Source organism: Nothoprocta perdicaria, unplaced genomic scaffold (genome assembly GCF_003342845.1).
Source record: "Nothoprocta perdicaria isolate Ctin4 unplaced genomic scaffold, notPer1 scaffold_67, whole genome shotgun sequence".
Classification (NCBI taxonomy): domain Eukaryota; kingdom Metazoa; phylum Chordata; class Aves; order Tinamiformes; family Tinamidae; genus Nothoprocta; species Nothoprocta perdicaria.
In genome coordinates this window covers 2123836-2146362 of record NW_020455943.1, presented here as the reverse complement: position 1 = coordinate 2146362, position 22527 = coordinate 2123836, and the positions used below count along the sequence as shown (strand labels likewise).

The 22527-nt window shown below is 37.2% G+C and overlaps 1 protein-coding gene across 2 annotated transcripts in view; it reads left to right on the top strand.

The window, feature by feature from the left end:
- Window positions 1–22527, top strand: part of TMEM117 (transmembrane protein 117) — a 191816-nt gene that overhangs the window by 81606 nt on the left and 87683 nt on the right. For both annotated transcript variants that reach the window (XM_026050284.1, XM_026050283.1), the window contains one exon: window positions 498–597. In XM_026050284.1, coding sequence (XP_025906069.1) covers window positions 498–597 — 100 coding nt within the window. The remainder of the gene's footprint in view (window positions 1–497; window positions 598–22527) is intronic.

Here is a 22527-nt window from a genome sequence, read left to right as displayed (position 1 = left end):
AAATTCTGCAAAGCTTGCCTATATTGTTATGTTAAAAACATGTGGGTGCGTAAGTGGTGGAGTAAAAAGTCAAGTGGATCAATTATGTTTATAAAGAGAATTTAAAGATATTCATTTTTCTTCATAAAGATTTTGAAAAGTCACCAATTCAAAAAAAAATTTGAAATTGAAAATTCCATTTTTATTAAGGGAAAATTAAAACATGTAAAATAGTTTGTATTTCTAGATCTAATTCTAAAGCCTTTTCTGTCTTTTATTTAGCCTCTTCGAAGTGGACATGAGTTGTAAAATCAAATTCACATTTCCATTTCTATTTGGAAGTGTTTCATCCTGGTTCAATACTATGTCAACACTCAGATCTAGCAGATTAAGTCTCTAGCGAGGAAGAAATGGGAAGATTTTCGTAGTTAATCATAAATTTTGTTGCTAAAGCAAATTTTCAATAACTGAATCAAGCAAATGTGTATAGCTTACAGGCTGCATTCTTGTTTCCACAGCGCATACATAATAACAGACTTCATGGGCATCAGGAATGAAAATTTTATGAAGGTAGCTGCAGTGGGGACCTGGATGGGAGATTTTGTCACAGCATGGATGGTAAGAAATATGATATTATTGCATTTTAAAAGAAAAGCAAAAAGATATGTTTGTTGGTTTCAATGGAGAGAGGGGTTGGGAGAAGTGGAGGGAGAAGCCTGGGTGTCTTGAACTAACACCAGTATTTCAATCCAGGTAAGCAGAGAATTAACAAAGGCTTAATGGCAGGGTATTTAACTAGTTGGAAGTCCAAGAGAATTTCAGTTAAGATGAATCAAAATACAACTCTGTTCATTCTACTGTGAGTGCAAACTTTTCATTGACTTCTGTGAGGACAGGGCTGTGTCCTTTCTTTGTTATGAAACTAATGTAAAGACTTGACGTAGAATGAGACAGAGTAATGTCTCAAGTGAAACATGTCTAGTGAAAAGGAGAAAAGGAGAAAAGAAGAAAAATTATCTAAATGATGTGATCAAGAAGGATGGAAATGAAAAAGAGAGAGCCAGTTATATGCCAGAATGTGAATACTCTATTTGAAGTGAAACCATTAGATCGTATGTCTCTAATTTAGGTTTTAGAAGAATAAACTCTAACAAAAGATTCAGTGTTTTCATGAAGCTTCTTTTCACTTGAATTACTGTCTTTACAAAGGTACTCTTCTGAAAAACTGGCAAGCCAAAGATTGTAGACAAAGAAACACAGAAAATGACAGCTAACTGTGACAAGTACATGCAAATATGTTTTGAATGTTCAGGAAAGGTATTTTTTTAAACATGAAGTAATGAAAAGTGAATGCATTTTTATTTCTTTTTTTTTTTTTTTAGTAAGATTAGATTTTTATGATTAATGTAGGTAAAAATTTTAACTGTTACAATTGTGACATAAATAGCTGAAATTAGTAAGACATTAATTTGAATTGGAGAAAGAACAGGTCTATGATGTTTAAGATTACAGAGTTGTTTTAAATTAATCTTTTTTTTTCTAATGATTCATTGACACCTCAGTTTATTAATGCAAAATAAACAACATTAGTTTGGAAGGGTTCATTAATGCAGAGAGCATTACATAAGAGTGAATGTTTATCCAATATCATATTCCAAAGAATGGAAAAAAAATCTCAGGGTTTGTAAAATTTAGCTAGTGACTGCAGCAATCTCAGTGAAAGCAAAGAAACAATTCCTCCTCCTCCTCCTCAGGGGAGGAATTTCAGGATTGTGATATGTGTTAGGATAAAATATTATAGGAATAGTTTGAAGTAGAAATGACTATAAGGTTAGAAGACTGAAGTCTCTAAGTCTATTGGAATAATCTTAGAAGAGTCATTTGAGTTTCTCTCAATTTATGCTTCATGCATTTCTTATTTGAAACTGACTATACAACAGGCAAGGAAAATAAAAAGCATCAAGGCTTTTGTCAGCATATAGTGCAGTATGTGTCAGTGGCTCCTCTGAGACAAATTACATTCTCTGAAATGGTGGCCATGAAAATTCAACACATAGCAAATCATCTGTTCAAACAAGCTTACAGTACAGACTTTGTAGAATTGGTGCCTTGACTTATCAATTAATGTGGATTTCTAGAAAATTAATAGTAAAATTCATTGCTACTTCTTAATATTATTAACTTCACATCTTTTTTTATGGTTTTCCACCATTTTAAACAAATATATAAAGAAAAGTGATTGATGAGCTAAACTGAATTCAGAGGAGTCATGTCCATCATACTTTGGGCTCCAGTAGTATTACTCACACTGCATTAGGAAACATACCTTTTTCTTTTCTTTTTTTTTTTCTTTTTCTCCTTGAAAAAGTGTTGCCACTGTTAACTTTTCTTAAGTTCCTGTGGAACTTTCCTCTTGTCCTATCACTGGCCACCACTGAAAAGAGGCTGGCCCCCTCCTCCTCACTGCCTCCCTTGAGGTATTTATACACACTGATCAGGTCCCCCCTCAGCCTCCTCTTCTCCAGGCTGAACAGACCCAGCTCTCTCAGCCTTTGCTCATAGGGCAGATGTTCCAGGCCCCTGATCATCCTGGTAGCCCTGCCCTGGACTCTCTCCAGCAGCTCCACATCCCTCTTGTCCTGGGGAGCCCAGAACTGGACACAGTACTTCAGATGTGGCCTCACCAGGGCTGTGTATAGGGGGACAATCACCTCTCTCGACCTGCTGGAGACGCTCGTCTTAATGCACCCCAGGATCCCGTTGGCCTTCTTGGCCACCAGGGCACACTGCTGCCTCATGGTCATCTTGACCTCCATTATGATGCCCGGGTCTTTCTCTGCAGAGCTGCTCTCCAGAAGGTCAGTCCCTAGCCTGTACTGGTGTCTGGGGTTATTCCTCCCCAAGAGCAGGACCCTGCACTTGTCCTTGTTGAACTTCATGAGGTTTCTCACCATCCAGTTATCCAGTCTGTCCAGGTCCCTCTGGATGGCAGCACAGCCCACTGGGATATCTGCTACTCCTCCCAATTTCTTATCATCAGCAAACTTGCTGAGAGTGCACTCTGTTTCTTCATCCAGGTCATTGATGAATAAATTGAACAGGACTGGACTGAGGACAGTGACCCCTGGGAGACATTGGTACCTACAGGCCTCCACCTAGACTCTGCACCACTGATCACAACACTCTGAGCTCTGCCTTCCAGCCAGTTCTTAATCCACCTCACTGTCCACTCATCTAACCCCCATTTCTGGAGCTTATCCAAAAGGATGCTGTGAGGGACACTGCAGTGTTTCTATTTTCCAGTGTTTAAGAGAGTTCTGCAAAGTCACCCATCCACCAGAAAATCAAAAAGTGAATATTGCCTTTTGTATATCTGAACCATACTGGAATTAAGATCTTATTCTCTACTGGGAACTTTGGAAGTAAGCAACGATAAAACAAAACAGATGGAATTCAATTTTCAAAATGAGTAATCAGTAAAAAATCATATTTTCTCAGTACAGCAAGAAAAGGTTTATTAAACCAGGAAAGTACTTTAAATGGAAATATATGTTTTGGATTGTTGTTTTTGTTTTGGATTTAAAAGGCAGAAGTGAACCCCACCCCCATCACCACCTCTTAGTCCACTGGCCAGTTTGACGACAAGTTGTGGCTGAGTTCCCAATAAAATCAGTAATACTCTTCTAGAGTATAATGGAAATGGGGCTGCACTGTCTCTGCGCAGGGAGTGAGTGTGGGAAGAAGCTTCTTCCTTTGTACCTCCAGCTAGGAACTTCTAGGATCAGTAATTACCCTTTCTGAAGTCTGTAGCAAGTGTTGGCTGTTCTAAATAAGACTGTGAAGGAGGGAGTGGGTTCAAAACACTCTATCTCTGTGATTTTTCATCTTTGCAGGCAGGGAAGTATATACTGTACCTGCTTTGACATGCTCTTCTGCACTCATATAATGTGCATTCTGTTATCATAGAGAGTGGATTCGAGACAGAAAGCACAGGATTTGACATAGTAGGGTAGTTTTTTTTTAAAAAAAAAAGGTTGGATTTCACCTGGACAAGCCTATAAAGTGGCAATTACAGTCTTCCTATGGAAGGATGTGTGCAAGTTGAGGAAGAAACTGATTCCAGGCTAAAGTTTCTGACAGTTAGTTTTGGGTAGACTCCTGATCATCTCTGTAAAAACAGACAAGTTGCTGCAGCTGTATTTTTGTGAGAGACTTGGGCCTTGAGCATCGGTAAAACATGGATTTTCACATGGAATCAAGAATATGCCTTCAGGATTGGATGGTATTGAGCATTGCAATAGAAGGCAGAGAACATCCAGTCTCCTTCATCCTTCACAGCCTCCTGCTGAGGTAGAACACCCCTCTTTCCTACTTCTTTCCAAACGTAGTTAGCTTTTAGACTGCTAATACTGTTGTTCTCAATCTTCAGTTGTTTTGAGCTCTCTTAAGGTCACATGCAGACACTATACTATAAATGATACTTATATCACCTGGAGAGATTTTCACACCAACTGCTATTGTTGTTCTAGAGAACTGGTCTGTCCATGTGATCCTTGATGCTGTTGACATCAGTATTTGATATTCTTAAATGAACATATTTCCTTGCAAACAAAGCAGGAATCAGGTTCTAAATCTGCAAAACAGCAAGAACAAACCAATCTTATATGAGAGTTTCCTCTAATTTCCTTTCAAACTGTATATGTTTTTGTTTTTAATGAAATATTCTCTACTCTATACTTGCCCAATCTCCTTTCTATTGTAGGTACTTTTATAGTATTCACAGCATTCATTGGCAAAGTGGTCAATGTATAAGGAATCACTCACCTTCTGTTTGTCTGTTTGTTTCCTGCTAACTTAATTTGATGCCTTTACTGAAGAGACAGCAAACAATTTATCCTTGTGCATATTCTTACTGTCATATCCATGTATCATATTCACTTTAATTCATCTCTTTTTCAGATTGATGAACTCTAGCTTAATAGGTTGTTTTGCATAAACAAGCTGTGGTATCTATTTGCCATTCCTTGGACTTTTTTTTTCCAGTTTTGATATATGCCCACTATGGGTTTTTCAACAATGCTCTCTGATTTTCTATTTCTTTCCTTATAACTTTGATTTTTTTTTGACAATATAGAATACTAAGATGAATACTAAGATGATGTTTTTATAGTACAGTAACCTCAAGATTTTGCCTCTGGGCTATAATAGTTAGCTCAGGGGTCACCATTTTATATCTTTAGCGAGAATTACTTTTTCTCTTATGCCTCAATTTACATTCCTCTACACTGAATTTCATTTGCCATATTATTAGCCAATGAATTTTTTTTCCCATAATAGCCTTCCTCAGTTCTTCACAATCAGCCCTCATCTTTATTACTGTGAATAACTTAAAATCATTATAAAGATTTCTGATCTCACTGCTTACCTTTGTACTAGATTACTTGGGAATTTGATGAACAGCTGCATCCACTTCACAAATCCCTTTCAGATTGCGCTGATGACCTCCCTTCATTACAGGACCTGGTTAACTAACCTACATACTTTCCTTTTTTGCCTTTGACTTATCAACATAAGTTGATTTATCAACATAAAAACCTAAAGCTCTGGTTATTGGGTTCCCATAAAGCTTTTGATGAGCAACTTGTCAAAAGCCTTACGGGAAATTCAGATTAAGCTTTTTCAGCCACATCTTCTTTATCTTTTGGGAGATCTTAAGAGATAAGGAGAGGTCCATTATTTTGGGGTTCTTTGTTGATTTAATTCGGTAATCTTGTGATATATCTATCTTTCTGATACTGAGAGAACAATTTGGCTTCCACAGCCTCATTTTTTCACACTGCCATTATAGAAGTAGCCAGGCAGTATTAGGTGGTCCTGCAAGTGAGGTTTGGACAAAAGTCCTAACTCAGGAACTATGAATATGTAGAACAGTTTGTAGTCATCCTCAAGTGGCTTGTCAGTAAAAGACAGAGCTTTCTTTCTAGCAATAAGGCTTAGTATGATCATTTTTCCTCATTTTCATTCACTCTTTCTTTCTTTTTCTCTCAAAAGCCTTTCATCTTGTGAGCAGGGGGCCAGCACAGTGGCTCACACTGTGCAGATGAGCAAAAAAAAGGGCATTTTCTGTTTTTTTTTTCTTTATCTCTAAGCAAAACAGAAGGATCAACTGGGCCTGAAAATAACTGTTGAAGTTACCCCATAGATAGAAATGTCTCTGATTTCTTTCTGGTAGGATCTATATCCCGAGTGCATGCATGAATTATACGTTTCAGAGTACTCTAGCCACTGATGCATAACCTCTCTTTTCTGAAAACAAACATACAAAAAAAAAAACCCAAACAAACAAGAACTATAAGGCAAAAACTATAATACATAATTAAAGTATAGCTACAATACATTTTAGATATAGGCTACAGTTTATATCTTTCAGGCTGAATAAGGAAGTTCTTAGTTGTTGTTGTTATTTACCTAGTTACATGATTCTGAGAACTTTTTTTTTAATTGTAATTTTGAAAACATGCACTTTTGTCTGTTTAAGTCTTACTGGTGTCTTTTTGGGCTTTCTCCTTCCCTGTCTTACAGACAGGGAATATATTTTCTTTAATTTTGCATAGAAATGTTTAACAGCAGTAAACGTACACTTGCTTAGGTCTTCATTTTGATCTTGTAATGCTGGTGTTTCCTTCCCCTATAAATCTACAATATAAAGCTTTAATATACTATATAGCATAGGCTGAAGTAATGGAGCACATGTATTAAATTTTAATAAACTGATAGCTTGATGTTATCTTCTGATAGATATCTAGTACCTGTAGAGCATGGTCTCTCCATTACGCAATTTTCAATGGCTTCCATATTCCATTGGCAAGAATTTTAAGTTTCTGGAGATGTGTACTTTTGGCTGTTTTCATGCCATCTTGATACCTGTAGAATAGGAGAACAAGATATTAAATGAACTTAAAGTGCTTCTTGTATGTCTAGTAAGGCAGAACATTATTCTCATCCTCATTTTCTCTGAGGCATATCTATCCATTTTGGTATCCAAGGCATATGATATCCTAGAGGAATTATTCATTGCCTCTAGGCAAAAATTAGGTTGATTTGCCTCTTTGTTTTTATCTCAGCATGTCTATGTATTGTTAGGACATGTTCAAAGTCCTTAATGCTATAAAAACTCATGTTGCTGACAATGACAGGTACATGAAACCACTGCAAGGCAAATAGGTGGGAAATAAAATACTAATATGGCTAAAAATGCAACGTGCTTTAGTAGAGGACAGAATAGCGGTTTAAAATGTGTGTGAGACTGAAAGAATAATCTACCTGTCCAGGCAATGTTGTTCTGCAAAGTAGAGTATATTGTTTTATACACAAGCAGTGAAAAATTCACCATTTTGTCACCCATTCCAAGGCAGGTTGGAGAGTGAGAAATCTTGAATGACTGACATCATTTCTAAGTCATGCCTCTGCCAAAGATTTGGCATGACAATTCAGATTATGATCAGTGTCAATCTTTCTTATTGTTTCTGTTCCACTGGCATATCAAATGACAAAATAAAACTGTAATTGAATTTGCTGTGGCATCTGAAATACTGTATAGCTAACAACTCTGCTGTACTTTAGTAGTGGAAATGAAATTAAACCATGAAGCATGAAAAGGAAGGAGCATGATATATGTTACTAAACTCACTTGCCAGGACTCCGCAGGAATGTGACTAATAACACCACTGAAGGCAACATGTTTCTGTCCATTCAGAATATTAGGCACAATGCAGGCTGTACTTACACTTCTGTTTTTCTGTTTTTTTTTTCTCTTTCCTTTTTTCCTTCTCTTAAGGGCCAATTCAATTTCAAAGCCATTCTGTAGCTAGTTGTTTTATCTCCCTGTGATAACCTGCATGTAAATTCATGGAAATGTAAGGGTGTTCAAACACTCAGTCATGGGAGACTTGCTGATGTTGTATATTCAGTGTTTTGGGGAGGAATATACTCACTCCATGTCCTTCTTCATGGGCTGATCCTTAGTTATATAAGGTGGACTGTGCCTATGTCATATGAGTTCATCTGATGGTCCCATCATATTTGATAGTGCTATTATTCATTCATTGATTGAAAGTGTATCCATCTGTTCATGTGCTCTAAATTATAATTATCTGCTTCTTCTGGCTTTATTTATTTATTTGTCCTGTTAGTTTCTCATTTGAATTCTGACCAGGCATTGCCAGAGGTGTTACTTCATCCCTATTATTTCATCTGTTTTTCAGACAGTGAATCCTTTCAAGTCAATCCCACAGCAAGTAATCTTTATTATATGAAGGTAACCATTTTCTGGGCTTTAAAACATACGCTTGGTAGAACATATGCTGCCACTGGAAGACTCAGGATTTATTTATGAAGGAGGCTACAGTCAACTCTACTTCAGAGCTCAAGAGTAATAATTTGGAGACCTCAAAGTTGTGCCCCAAAATTTATCCTAGGGTTTCTCTAAAGCATCAGCATATGTGTCTTGAAATAATTATCTGACAGTTTTCTCTAACATGCAAAAATCATAATAGGAGTTCTTTCAAATATATGGGAATTTTTCCCTGCTATTTTTGAAAGCTTTTGAACTTGTACAAACATTTCTGATCACTGATCACATGATCCAAACAGATCACTTTTCCACCAGTATGTCCATGCCTGTCAGTTTGGTAATTCTGAAACTGGCAAGCACTGTAGTAAAACCCAAAATGTATTTGGAGCCTGTAAGAAGGGTGTGGGATATTCAACAAGAATCTTCCTCATTCATCCGATACTCTCAGTACCTGTTGAGTGTCTTTTAAAGAATCCAGGCATTGGGTCACAAGTATGGGAATGTAAGGGAATTCATATGTGCCCATCTTGGCAAAATAACTTGGATAACAGCAGCTGTTGAGAGCAATGTAAGTATAAAGAGTATGAACGAATTCAGTACCCAGACCATCTTGGTGTTTGCCAAAAACCTACTAATACTGAAGAAGATGACCAGCAACTGGATTAACCAGTAAACAGAAAATTACAAAGAGACTTCTAAAAAATGGGTCAGTTGAAATCCATTTGAAATGAAGTATAAACAAACATGACTATTTGAAAGAGAAGAGAAAAAGGATAACAGGCAAAATCTAGTTTGATACTGTTGGAAGTTTTTCCAGCCATTTTTCCTTGTGGCACTTGAACATCTTAAATAAAAGACTGTACATTTTTGTCTTCATTGCATTTTTTTTCCACACAGTTAGTAGTCTTTGAGATAACGTAAAAGATTCTATGAGAATATTGCCCTGTTATCCACTTTACAAGAACACATGTCCACCATTATTGGTGGTGATGTTCACTGTTCGGTGAAGGACCTCAGGAACTGCAAACTGTTCCTTGGACAACTTCACTCAGTTACCCAAGAAAAGCCAATTTCCATTCTCATTACACAAATGGCAGGGATGTTGTTTTACCTTATACTTCTCTGGGAAACAGGAACAGCAACAACAAAGGAAGTTCAGTGCTTTCATCTCAGTAGTGACTGATCCATTCTTCCTCCTCCAGACAATACCTTCATAACCTTTTTAACTTCACTGCCTTTTTCTCTGTATTTCAGCATTCAGGGACAGGTTGAATCATTGTAATTTTGCTATTTGTTGGTCAACCCTTGGTTGCAGAAATATGATCTCCGAACCTTAAGGTTATATATTTTGGCACAGCCACCAGAATCTGTTGCAAAACATTTTTACTTCAAGATGGATCAGGACAATTCTTAGTGCTCTGAATTCTCAGAAGGCTTATCTTTACCTAGGTGCTAGCAGTGGCATCCGTGAATATCATGAGACTTTAGAAGGAGTAGAAGGAGGCAACATTAGAAGGAATCACCTCAACTTTCAGACAGTTGCAGGCTTTGTTTCTCACATTTTTTTTTTCCAGACAAACATATTTCCAGTCTTTGGGTGATGATTTTTCTTAAGGACAGAGTGTTACAAATCAGTGGAAGAACAGTGTCCTGAAATACAAGACAGCAGAACACACACTTTGAGTTCTTATTTTCCATGTCTTATTTTCCATGTCTAAATGATGATTCACAACACTGACACAGTGTGGTACCCTGTGAAGCAAGCTGATGATAGTCCTCAGCTTCTCTTATAATTTTCTCTTATAATTTAGTTAATCTATCAACTATCATTTTAATCAATATGTGATTAATGTTCCAGACATTCTGACACACTTTTAATCTGGCTATTCAGAAGAGTAGTCTCAGAATGGATCTTCCAGGATTAGATCATTCCACCTTTGCCTTTGTATTGTCAACTCTTCTGCTTCCAACCAAGGCAGTGTAGTGGAGAATGCATGGTTTTACCACAGGAATCCAGCAGTTTCATGCTGGCTAGAGAATTCTGATTATTTTTGGAAAAGTAGTCCAGGATCTCAGCCCTGTTCTCCATCTTAACATAATTTTCTGGTAGAGCTAATAAAATAAAAGCATAATAAATGATATAATAAAAATAATATAATAAAATACAGTAATGTAATAACAGATTTCTTCTCTGTAAAGATCTGGTTCTCAGAAGAATTTGAATCTAATGCTGAATTCTCTTGTAAGCTCACTGTTTCAACCTTAATGAAATCTTCACTTCTTCATCTTTTGATGAAAATATTTTTCTTCATAGCTGGTATCTTCTGCAGCAAATTATGGAAGATGCAGGTACACATGGATGTTTCTGTTCTCTAATATGGTTATTCCTCTTGGATCTGATCTCTCTACAAATAGCCCTAAACAATTGTTTTCCCTTGCAGCTTTCCAGCTTCCGATTTCTTCTCCAGTCAGAGAATTTAATATACTTGTTATTCCCCCATACATCCATAAGCTGAGTCATCAAGGTGAATGTTTCTTTTTTTAAATTACAAAGATCAAAAATTCTCTTCCTTTCCTTTCCTTTCCTTTCCTTTCCTTTCCTTTCCTTTCCTTTCCTTTCCTTTCCTTTCCTTTCCTTTCCTTTCCTTTCCTTTCCTTTCCTNCTTTCCTTTCCTTTCCTTTCCTTTCCTTTCCTTTCCTTTCCTTTCCTTTCCTTTCCTTTCCTTTCCTTTCCTTTCCTTTCCTTTCCTTTTTTTCTTTTTTCATGAATAATTGACAGATCCAAAAGGATAGAATTAGAATCTGCTTGCAGAGACTGCGTGAGGTGACAGCCTTTTATGAGACTGTTTTGGGAGTTTTCCGCTGTTGTTGGAGGACACTTCAATTAGAGCTTAAGTTACATTCTTTCTGGAAAGTGTCTTTGCCTCTAGCATTAATCAAATGATCACCAAGAGCTCTCTTTATACTTTCATGAAGCCACATACCATACAGGTGCCCATATTTGATGTGGTGCTTAGTTGAGTAGCATAATGTTTTTCTACATGCTACTTTTCTACCCAGCATCAGCCATAGTCCAAGTAGACAGAGGCCTGGGGATAAAGAAAGGAGACTGGAGCCTTTTGATATGTGTGGGCCTTGGGTGTATTTATTTTTCACACTCATTACTATCTCCTCTGCCCTCTGCAGAAGTGTTCCATCTAATGTTTGCAGATGTTTGTGATGTAGATGATGATATTTAAACAATAACTGCTGTTGGAATCCTATAAGCAGAAAGGAACTGAAAGGACATGTGCTGAATAGCAGTTTTCCTTTCAGAAAAATCTACTCCTTTGTGCTATATCTCACTCATGTTACAATAGTGTGAGTTCACATTTGAACTATATGTTCCGAATAGTCCTATTGCTGGTAGTTAACCTATTTTCACTGTTTAGAAGTTGCAGTTGTTTGTATAAAAGCAAGACTTAATCCCATAAACATATCCAAAAGGGCAGGAAGAGATAGTAGATAAATAGATTTGTAGTTATGTATTTTATCCAGCCACATGGCCATGGAAATAGTTTTTCTTGGTTGTTGGAGCAGAGGGAGAGATAAATTTTGATTATTCCTTACCAGTTAGCTTGAATCAAAGACAACATATACCCATTATCCCTAAGCACAGTGTTATTACATAGTTTTATGTGAAGATATTTGAGAAGGAAAAACTAACAGCATTCACCCTATTTCAAGAAATCAATATTAGGGCATACCCCTCATTCATCTGAAGTACTACCCTGCATCCCACAATGATCACTGTGAGATACCCACAGTGAAGATTCTTTCAGCACCCTCACAGATTCTCTGGGAAGGTAGAGAAGACAAGAGGTGAAAGAAGGAGATAGTCTCTTCTGAAGCCTTCAACAATTAGAGTGGAGCTCCAGCAGCTCTCAACCAGGGTCACCACAGGTTTCTTTACCTCCAGCTGCCTAGCTGAGTGCTACATAACCAAAGCAAGAAAGCAGTTTCCTCCTAGGAAGGCAAAGAGACCAAAAGTAAACTTGTGTAGGAAAAAGCTGTGCATTTTCTTCATTAGGAAGGAGATAAGTGGAGCCCAGGAAGAGTGTAGGAGGAGGCTCAGGAGGTGCAGGGAAGTAAAAAGAGATGTTTATTGTTTAGAAGTTGCAGATTTTATATTGAATGCCCTGGAATACACAACATTCCTCCTAAGAATTCATAACTTGGACCGTGCTTAGAAGTGTGCTTAGAATGTGTGCTTAGAAGTTTAAGGTGACTCTCTTCTGACTGCAATGAACATGAAAATGAGGCCTAATACATCTTTCCTTTTTATCTTAAACTTATCTGTGCATTTTGTTTTGGACATGAAGTTTCTTTTAATTCCAGGGCTCTGCTGAAAGGCGTTCTGAAAACTCTAGGGTTCTGAGATACTTCAAACGTGAATGAAGGATAATGTCAAATATTGACATGAGCTTTTCTGTTCTCTAGGTGTTGTAGGTGAAAGATATGACTCCATATTTTTCAAAAGATAAGGTAGAAGGGAGAAGATATCCTTTCCTACATCTCAAATCTTGTTCAATTGATTTGTTTCACAGCTTTGGTTAGCCATACAGTTACAAATCTCTGCGATTTGGAGTCTTATTTTTCTTTTCCTCTTCATCATACTCTTTCATGTAGAACTGCACATGCTTTTTGATGATAATGTTGTGAACATTTATGATGATTACATGTACTTAGACTCAATTCAGAATACCATAATGCAATTTTGCAGTCTGACATGATGTGCTGCTTAGAGACTGTGAACGAGTGGGTGTCAGAAATGCTACGGAAGTGGGCTCTAGAAATAACATGTTCTTACTGAAGCTCTTTGAGTACAGATGGCAAATGTGTAAGTTGGAGTGTCTAAGATGGACAACTCCTGTTTAAAGCAGTTGTTTCATTCTGTATATGACTGTATGAACAAACTTGTTTCACTGAGTGCTAAAAAAGATCTTTCTTGCTAGAATTGCATCTGAAGTCATTACCTCAGTAGGTCTTCCAGGATGTGTAAAGAGAAACTCTATAGTGGAATAAGAAGAGGAAGCTTGACAAGTATTATAAAGAAATATTCATTTGACCATGCAAATTCAGCTGGAGACTTTTAGTCCACTAAATATGTTGTGAAATAAGACCTTCTGTATCCACATGGAGAGATTAGCAGCAGATGGCAGTGGTACACAGTAAAGCTTTTCTCTAATTCTAAATTCCTTCAGGGTTTGTAGGATGAACTACAGGAAATTCTGCTAAGCAAAAAGTGGAAGGAAGGATGTTTTATTATGAAAAAATAAATCACAGTGCTCTCAACTAACAAAATGTATAAAATCAGTGCTACAGTAGAGAGCACGTTAGAAGCTGGTAAAGTAAGAAAGAAGAGACTACTGCTAGTCTTAGATTCTATTATTTTGAGAGATGAGTGCTCAGCTAAGTAAGTTTATTATGAGGCTGGAAATAGAAGCTGTGGGTGTATATCTGGTGTCCATTTTCCTTCGAGAAAGACTGTGTCTTCTCTCTACTCTCTTCATTTCACATTCCCTAGAGTGAAATCATCATCTCTGAAATCAATGATAAATTCCTATTGTCAGTATTTCATCTCTGATGCTGCTTTATAGAGAAAATACATTTAGACTCTGATCAGAAAGAAATGCTTTAAATGCCCAGGGTATCAGAGTGCCATTTATTTTGTGCTGGAGTATGCCTGAAAATAAAGGAAGGCTATTCTCAGAACAATTTCAGTATCTGCAATATCCTAGATAACTCAATGTATATGTTCTGAAGAGCAATTAAGCAAGTGCTTGTATAGATATAATGGAGATTTAATTTTATTGTGTGATATTGCATGCAATACGGATTTATTTTAATTTGGTGTGAGAGGTCTTCTCTTAATCCACTCTACTAAGAAAATACCAGAACGCTGCATCAGAGTGAGGATGAATAGCATTTAAGTGAAATCACTAACTCTGTCCTGTATATAAGGAAAAGTCACTAAAGTTGACTCTAAAATGGAGAAAACTTAGGAACTATGAAGCTTAGACTTAAATTACTCTAGTAAAAGGTTCAGATTGGTTGGCTTCAGAAAACTCTGTTGCCAAAACTAAAATTTAAATTTGTTGCAGTTCTGCTGACTGGAGCAAATGCAAAGAACACAATTTCTCTTTAAAAATTGAGATATTAAAACAAAAAGATTCAGTAGTTTTGCATTAAAATTCATTTTAAAAGTTTATTTAATAAAAGACTCAGTAAGATCAGTTTAATCTTATCTGGGTTTCTTTTTATTGTTATTTTGCATGACTTGAAAAGGGAACTTCAAGTACTTTTTTAAATGGATAGAAAGATTGTTGAGTTTCACTTAAACTCCTTTAAGTACCTTTAAAACCTCCATTAAAAAGCTATTTTTGTAATTTCTTACAGTACCACGCTTCTCCAAATCACAAAAGAAATCACTGCCTCCTACACTGGCAATAATAAAAAAGAGTTTGCATATTGCAGACATTAGGGATTGATCTTTATGGCAACTCATGGAGATAGGTATGCTAATTCTCTTCTCCTCCACCTATTTCTTGCCACCCCCCACCCCTTTTTACATAGAGAACTGAAGCAAAGGAAAAAAGGAAATGGGAAGTTATTAAGTTTTTTGAGGCCAAATTAATCCAATGTTACCTGCAGATGCTAATATAGTGACACTCCCATTTATGATACTGTAAATTATGACAAAATGTTTTATTTTGGTCAGCAGATTCTCAGTCTTTAGACCTTTTGCAGTTGAAAATGCTTTGATGCATTCCTTGGTTATTCAGAGAATTAGTGATGCAACTGAGAACAGAATCTGCTCTCAATCTGCCTTTGTCCCACCACTTTTCTTTTCCATTGTTAAGGAGAATTATTTTCTCGCTCCTCCCTGATGGCAGCATGGCAGCATTCCAAATGTATCTAAATGGTATCTGATGCTGCATAGATACCAAAAAAATATATTTTATGGAAAAGCAAAATGCCAAATTATTTGCAAGGGCCCTGAGGACATTGGAAAAGAAAGGAGCTGCTCTGGGTTTTTGTCCTAGTCAGTGAGTTTGTGGTATTACAAAGTTTCTCCATGCTTGCATACTAGTGAAGGGAGGTTTCCATGTGGTGGGTGCCGTGGGCTATACTTGCCTTTCTCCTGGCTTCATCTATGTAGGAACATAGCAAGTATGCTTTTCTTTTTCTGTGGGGATTCTGTGTGCATTTCTGGAGAATTTTGGCATGTCTTTCCTCTGCTTTGCATTATGCCTGTGTAAATCTAAAACAAAGGAGTTCACACGGCTCTCTGATTGTGGAGAATCAGGATGTGTATGCCAGTTCCCTTAACTTCAAATTAAACAGACCTTTGCTTCCATTTTTGACCCCTCATGTGGTGTGACAAGTATCAGTTTTACTATCCACAGTAGATTAGGAATAACTAAGACCTGTTTTAGGATTATACATCTTCTAAGAGTAAAGTGCCAAGTTACCCAAGTCTTCACTAAGGAAGAAGTGAAAATCTTTGGGGATCTTTGCATTTTGCTTGGTTAATAGTTGACCAGGGAACGAAGGTGGGGGTTGTGTGGCCAAGTGGTGATTTGGTCATAGAAATGGTATGATTTGTATGTGGTGAGCTACAGATTTTGACCTTTAAACTAGTTCTCTGAACTACCTTAATAATCAGTGGAGAGAGACAATGCTTTTTATATTAAAGCTCTGAAAATTAGTTATTGAACCATGCTATCATAATCCATTACCTCAGATTTTAGTTTTTTTTTTCACTCTTGCTTTTCTTGCATACTATGTCATCTGTTTCAAATTGTAGCTGCAAAAAATCTTTTCCTATTCTTTTGTCACTATTTTAGGATATGACCATTGGTTCCCAAATAGATCTCATTTCAAGTTCCACCTGTCTCCACTCCTGCCTTCCTTTTTCTGTACACCACACAGCAGGATCTTAAAGCCTTGAGATTTCTTTCTGCTTTTGTCATTTCTTCATTCCAAATCTCTGTCTTCTCCTTGCCCTATATTTTAGATTAAACAGCCTTTCAGCACACATTGAGCTTCAGCTCTTTCGCAAGGAAGTTAAAACCTGCCAACCTAGTTTATGATGACTTCATTTATTGCAATTCCCTGCTTTGTTTTCTCTGACACCTCTCCACTGTAAACAGTCAAGGCGCTTTCTCTTTTACTGACTCATTTATCACAAGCTGTACGACGCTAAAAGTGCGGTGTAATAGTAGTAGTTATAAACATTAGGGCTGGCTGAATGTTTTAGGATTAACTCAGTTGTTTTCCTTTCCTCCTGTATCCTGTAGTGGAGAACATCCTGTTCCCACGTGCCCAGTGATGTGGTTTGTTCTGCTGCGTGGGGGGATAGCAGACAAGATTAGAGCTCTCCGTAACACCGAGCACCGCGCTTGCTGTGCTGTGTTGCTGCGTGCTCCCCCTTATCTGGGTGCTCCTGCTCAGCCCAGGAGAGACCTCTCTGTCAAGCATGTCAGTAAATGCTTGAACACATTTCATTGAGCTTTTAATCAGAGAGGCCCACAATACTGCATAAAAGTAGCAGGAATTTATTGCTTTGAATAAAGCAGTGGCATGACCGCGCTTCTGCTCTAGCCAGTTCTAATGGCTATAATTTCACAACACCATTAAAACAAATTATAGAAGATCCAGTGGACTGAATTAACCCTAGGTGTAACTGTTGTCTTTAACAGAGTTGGATGACGGTGAACTTGGTGAATCTGTCATGCAACTGCATCTTTATACCTGCTATTAGAGGATCTTATCCATTTTACTATTTATTTACATTTCACATCTACTCCTAGCAAAGATTGTACACTATGGTGGCTGCTACCCAGTCCATTCAAGGCTTGAGTGGACCCAGCACATGTTAAGCAAATACTTAAACATTCTGCTAAATTAGAATTGCTTTCTCTTACAGGGTTCTTCCTAGGCCAATAAAGAAAAAAAAAAATGTGTGTTTATGCAATGCAATTTGTTAGGTGTAGAGTTTTTTGCTTATAACTCAAGATAAAGGCCTTAGATTTGCAGCTGAGGAGCTTTAGTCATTTTTCTCTCTTCTCTGTGGTCATGTTCTCATGGAGATTTAGGTTTTGTAAAAGTTAGGCCTTGTGCACTTCCAAGCCTCTTCCCTGGGCTGGCAGTTTCATTGTTCCAGGGGAAGTCAGCTGTCAGAGAAGGTCGTCTCTGCAAAGAGGACAGCAACCTCTGAAGCAGCTAAGGCCAGTCCTGCAGAGAGTTCGGGGGGACATGGCCATGACCTTCAAGAGGGCTCCGCAGCCCATGGGGAGGCCGTGCCGAGAGCAGCGCGCCAGGACGTCGCGCTCCGAGTCACTTGTGTTGCTAAGCGGAGCAGCAGCTGCTCCTCGCAGCAGCAAGAGGCTATTCACAAGGGGTATTTTTCAGTCTTGGATCCGATGCGGTGCAGTAATCAAGCCTGGAGGTCATGCACGTGTGGATCATTGCAGCCAGGCCTGCCTCTGACAGGTGCTGGACAGAACTATGCTTTCTGGTACTAATTGCAACAAAATGTTGATTTTGTTAGGGTGGCAGAGTTTCCTCATTTCATCATTGTCTTGGGAGTGAAGAGGAATAAGTAGTGGTTTGACAGGATGGAGATAGAAGAGAGAGTTCTTCTGCCCGGTGCATCCCTGGGGTTCACAGTTTCCATGTGCACAGACCAAGGTTTGTGTGTTCCCCAGTTTGCTCTTGGAAGGGCCAGTTTTGACTAGATGGTTAAGAATGTGCTTTTAAGACCTGTGATTTAAATATAGCTCCTGATATTCATACCTTTGTAACTGAAGAACAACAGTCCTTCTGTAACCTTATAGCTTTCCTTGCTTTCTATACAATGTTTTCTTTAGCTTTTAGTTAGCTTGAAAATAACAAGAAAGTATTTCCACTGAGTTAACTGGTGTTTGAGAAAAAAATGTCTAAGGCACTTTCCTAAATGGAAAAAAAAAGAGAAGATTCAGTGCTCATAAACATATATGGCAGACTAGCTGTTCTGTACAATTTCCATGTCATACTCTAAAATGCTTTTGCATAGAACGACTAACAAGATCTTGAAGAATTATTTTGATCTCATTTCTGTTGATAATTTATTCCAACACACAGGAGGAAACCCACCATCAATAGCACTAGTAGCACTACTGTGGTATTTTGTAAGTATTGTTGTGGAGGCTTATGTTGGAAATCACTGTTTTTTAAGTATTTGCACAGCTTTTTGATCCTTAGAGGCATCCTAACAACACTTCATTTTTCATACATGTTAAAATTCCTAAGAGAGAACTTCTTTAGGGGAATGATATTTGGGAATTAGAGACAAGGAATCCGTCGCCTTCTCCTGCGTTCAAAAAAACCACCTTGTTAACTTTAAGTACTTCACCATAGCACCTGCACACCACTGGCATTATCATCTTTGTGTCTCTCTCCAGGCAGTGGAAAGAGATTGCCATCACTCTCTTTCCAGAATACAGTTCACTTTTTGCAGGAGCTGAATCTCCTCTGGAGACGCCTTAGTTACAATGGAGTTGAGCCCAACAGTTAGACTTACAAAGCTTGGAAGCGAAATCCAAGCTCTTGCTTGCATAAGACAATATTCAACATTCAGTTCACCATGATGATATGTTTCTAATAGTCCCATATCCAAGTGAGGAATTGAAGACGCAATCCAGTGACAGTAGTAATGCCAAGTCAAACAGGATATAGATATCGGCCATTTTTAATTTTTCAATTCTCTAATTTAAATGACAGGATTTTATTTTAACATAAATTGAAAACTGAGGAAGGACTTCTAGATTTGGTGCATGTTGATGAGATGAACAGGAATGTTGTACATACATTGCACTAGATTTACAAGTCTGTGTGGGTAAACTTCCCAAAATTATTTCTTACAGAGGTCTAGCAGAGATTGCCTACATTAGTCTACATAGATGCACAGTATTTGGGTTGTATTAAAAATGATTAGTTTGAGTAGCTTGTAGGGAAGCTTCTAAGGATCATCTCTGTCTAACTTAATCCAAGAATATAAGTGTTTGGGAAAGTAAGATTCTTAAAAACCTAAAACATGAAGTTCACTTAATCTCCTAAAACATTATATTGATTTAGAAACTCTTGATATATGCTGTTTTTTTAGTGAAGAGTTAAAAGAACTGAAACATACAGCAGGTAGAGTCTTTTTTCATTGTTCAGTATAGAAATATGAAAGACAAAATAAAGTCTGAGATGTGATCCTAAGTATTCTTTGCCATTTCTAATAATTACTGCATGTGCTACTAATTGTTCCAGTAATGCAGGTAACATTTTTCCTCTAATCTGGTAATAAACTATGAATATATTTTGAGAAACTAGAAACTGTAAATAACAAAATCTAACTAAAACACAGCTCTTTTGATAGTTGTCAAAATCACCGCATCACATCCTGGTATCATATAATGTCTCCACTGCATCTCATTGGCTCAACTATAAAAGTAAAGCTTGGAGACAAGTACAACTGCTGGGGAGTTCAGTAACAGAACTGAAGGATAATAAAACTGTTTTTAAGTCAATAGCTTAAAGAAAAAAGATGTGCAAGAACAGTGACTTTTGAAACACAGTGAATTTTGACAGAAGCTCAGATTCCTTATATTTCATCCTTGTTCATTTGTCAACATAACGGCAAGATAAAGTCTTCGGGGATTAAGTAAACTCCATAGCTAAAAATAAAGTTTGACACTTCTTGTAGACATATGACAAGTCTACACGAAGAATATATTGGTATTCTTTTCATCTATGAAAAAATACATTTTCAAGAAGAGCTGAATGCTTTTTTTTTGAATCAATTTGATCAGTGTAGCATTAGTATCTTCAAATAATTTTAACCAGATGTTGCAACATTTTTCATCTTCTGAAGTTTTGCAAACACAGATGGTAAAGAAGTCATGTGTGAAATATTTTTAAATAAAATGTTCGATTAATATTTAGAAAGTATTTTGAAGTTGGTCTAATTTCAGAAACAGTTTATCTGATTTCTGATAAACTGTGGACCATAAATAGGTTTAATGATTTTCTTAGTTTTGTTTAGTGCTCAGTGTATGCAGGATTGATATCAGTTTAAGAGTTCTTTGTCTTACATGTATTCCCCAGCATCTTTACAGCATATCTACTCCTAAATTGGCCATGCAGATTCTGCTTGTGCTCCGTGTACCGTACGTTGTTCATTAGGAACAAATGACAGATACCAAGGATATCAGATCTGTAAACTCAGTTCAGATTAAAAAAAAAAAAAAAAAAAAAAAAAGGTTCTGATGAGACTATAGTAAATGATGTCAGGAAAGGCTGAATGCCTGGTGATGCACCAGAATGCAAGAAGAACAGTTTCATCTTTGGGCTAAACTCCCTTCTCTGTGAGATGAGTATAAAATAATGATTCTTCTTGCCATACATTCACCTTGATTATGGGAGCTGTGTAATGGAGAGCAGAATGTATCCCTTTCATCCGTTTCCATAGTAAGCTTTTATTGGTTTTTGCAAGGCAAAAATCCTGAGTCAGATTTTTTGTTAATCCTCAGAAATGAGCAGAAGGTGTTTCAGGATCCTTTCTGAATAATAAATGATTCCATCTTTCTTTTGGTCTGGCAAACACATTTCTGTTGCTATGTGTAAAACAGCTCAAGTTTATCTTCCCCATCAAACATCACAAAGGTATGCTTGCAAAGGGCAGTTCCGTGCTAAAGTATATTCTACTATTCATGCATGGGTGTCCTCTTGGATTTAATGGGAATTTTCCTCATATCAAATTGGTATGATGATGCTGTCTTGAGGAAGGGGGCAAACATAGCTGCATAGTGTGATTATTGGGTTGAATGGGAACTTGAATGACTGTTGGAGCAGAAGGGTGGAAATTTGGTTTCAAGCCCCTCTCTCACTGTCCTCTCATGCCCAAGTTTCAGAATTAGGGCATTTCATCCAGACTAATGGTCTGGGTCACCAAGTCATGTTATCTCAGAAAAAATTTTAAAATACAAGTCACATTAAATTGTATTTTTCAGCTAGAAAAGAAATTCCATCTCTCCATAGAAACAACTTCTGAAAAAAAAAAGTATCCAAACTGTGCACATAACTTGATATTTACTGTAGCAAAAATGCCGAAATCTCCAGTATTGCAAACAAGCACAGCTGTCTGAGGAGGTTCATTTCAGCTCACATCGCTATAAAGGGATTGGACTAGAGATAAATGGGTTTTGTTCATTTGCTTCCCTTAACATTTCTGCAGGGCTATTGCTGTTTGCTTAGTTCTCTTCATGCGTCCCGCAGGAGCTGCACAGCAGTAAGTGCTTCTTGCCGTGACAGTAGAACTGGGGTCAGACAGAAATGCAGAAAGGAGCATGGCTGTGGCCTTGCTGAACTTAAAAAAAAAAAAATCTGCTTTTTTACTTCTTTTTTTTTTTTTTTCTGCCATCCTGCAGCTGGATTTTACCACCCCACATGTGAGGCAGCAGAATGGCTCATGTGAACCTTCTCCATCCATTGCAGTGCAAAAAGTCAGTTGGTTTAGTTTAAAATAAAGCCAAGTCTTCATGGTTTGGATCTGCTAAAACTGACTACAGGCATTAAACCCCCTCATTCTATATGGAAATTGAAAAGGTCACAAAACAATACCCACTATAGGAATCTGCCGAGGGACTGTGGTCCGCATGACAATTTAATCTATTTCTAATCGCTGTGCCATAATATTTAATGTTTTATTTTTAATTTATGGAGCATTTAATGAAAGTTTAAAAGCCATGGGACTTATTTGCCAGCTGGAAATTTTGTGCTAACCACAGTGCTAACCAGAAGGGGGGAAAAAAAAAAGTTCACCAATTAATTATCTATGAAACTTCTATAAAACTGCTAAAATAGTTATAATTAATGGATTTGCTCTAAAATAGAATTTATTTGTACAGCATATGCTAAGAAAGACAGCTCAAAAATGAAAAAGTCAAAATAAATATTTGGTCAGAAATAAAATATAAAGAAAATAAAATAGGAAATCAGCAAAGGATTGAAAAAGGTGCTTTTGAGATTTATTATGCCATGTACAGATTTCTTGCTCAAACCATTATATTAAAAATCCTCACACTATTCAAATAATTATGCAATTGTTATAAAAACAAAAATGA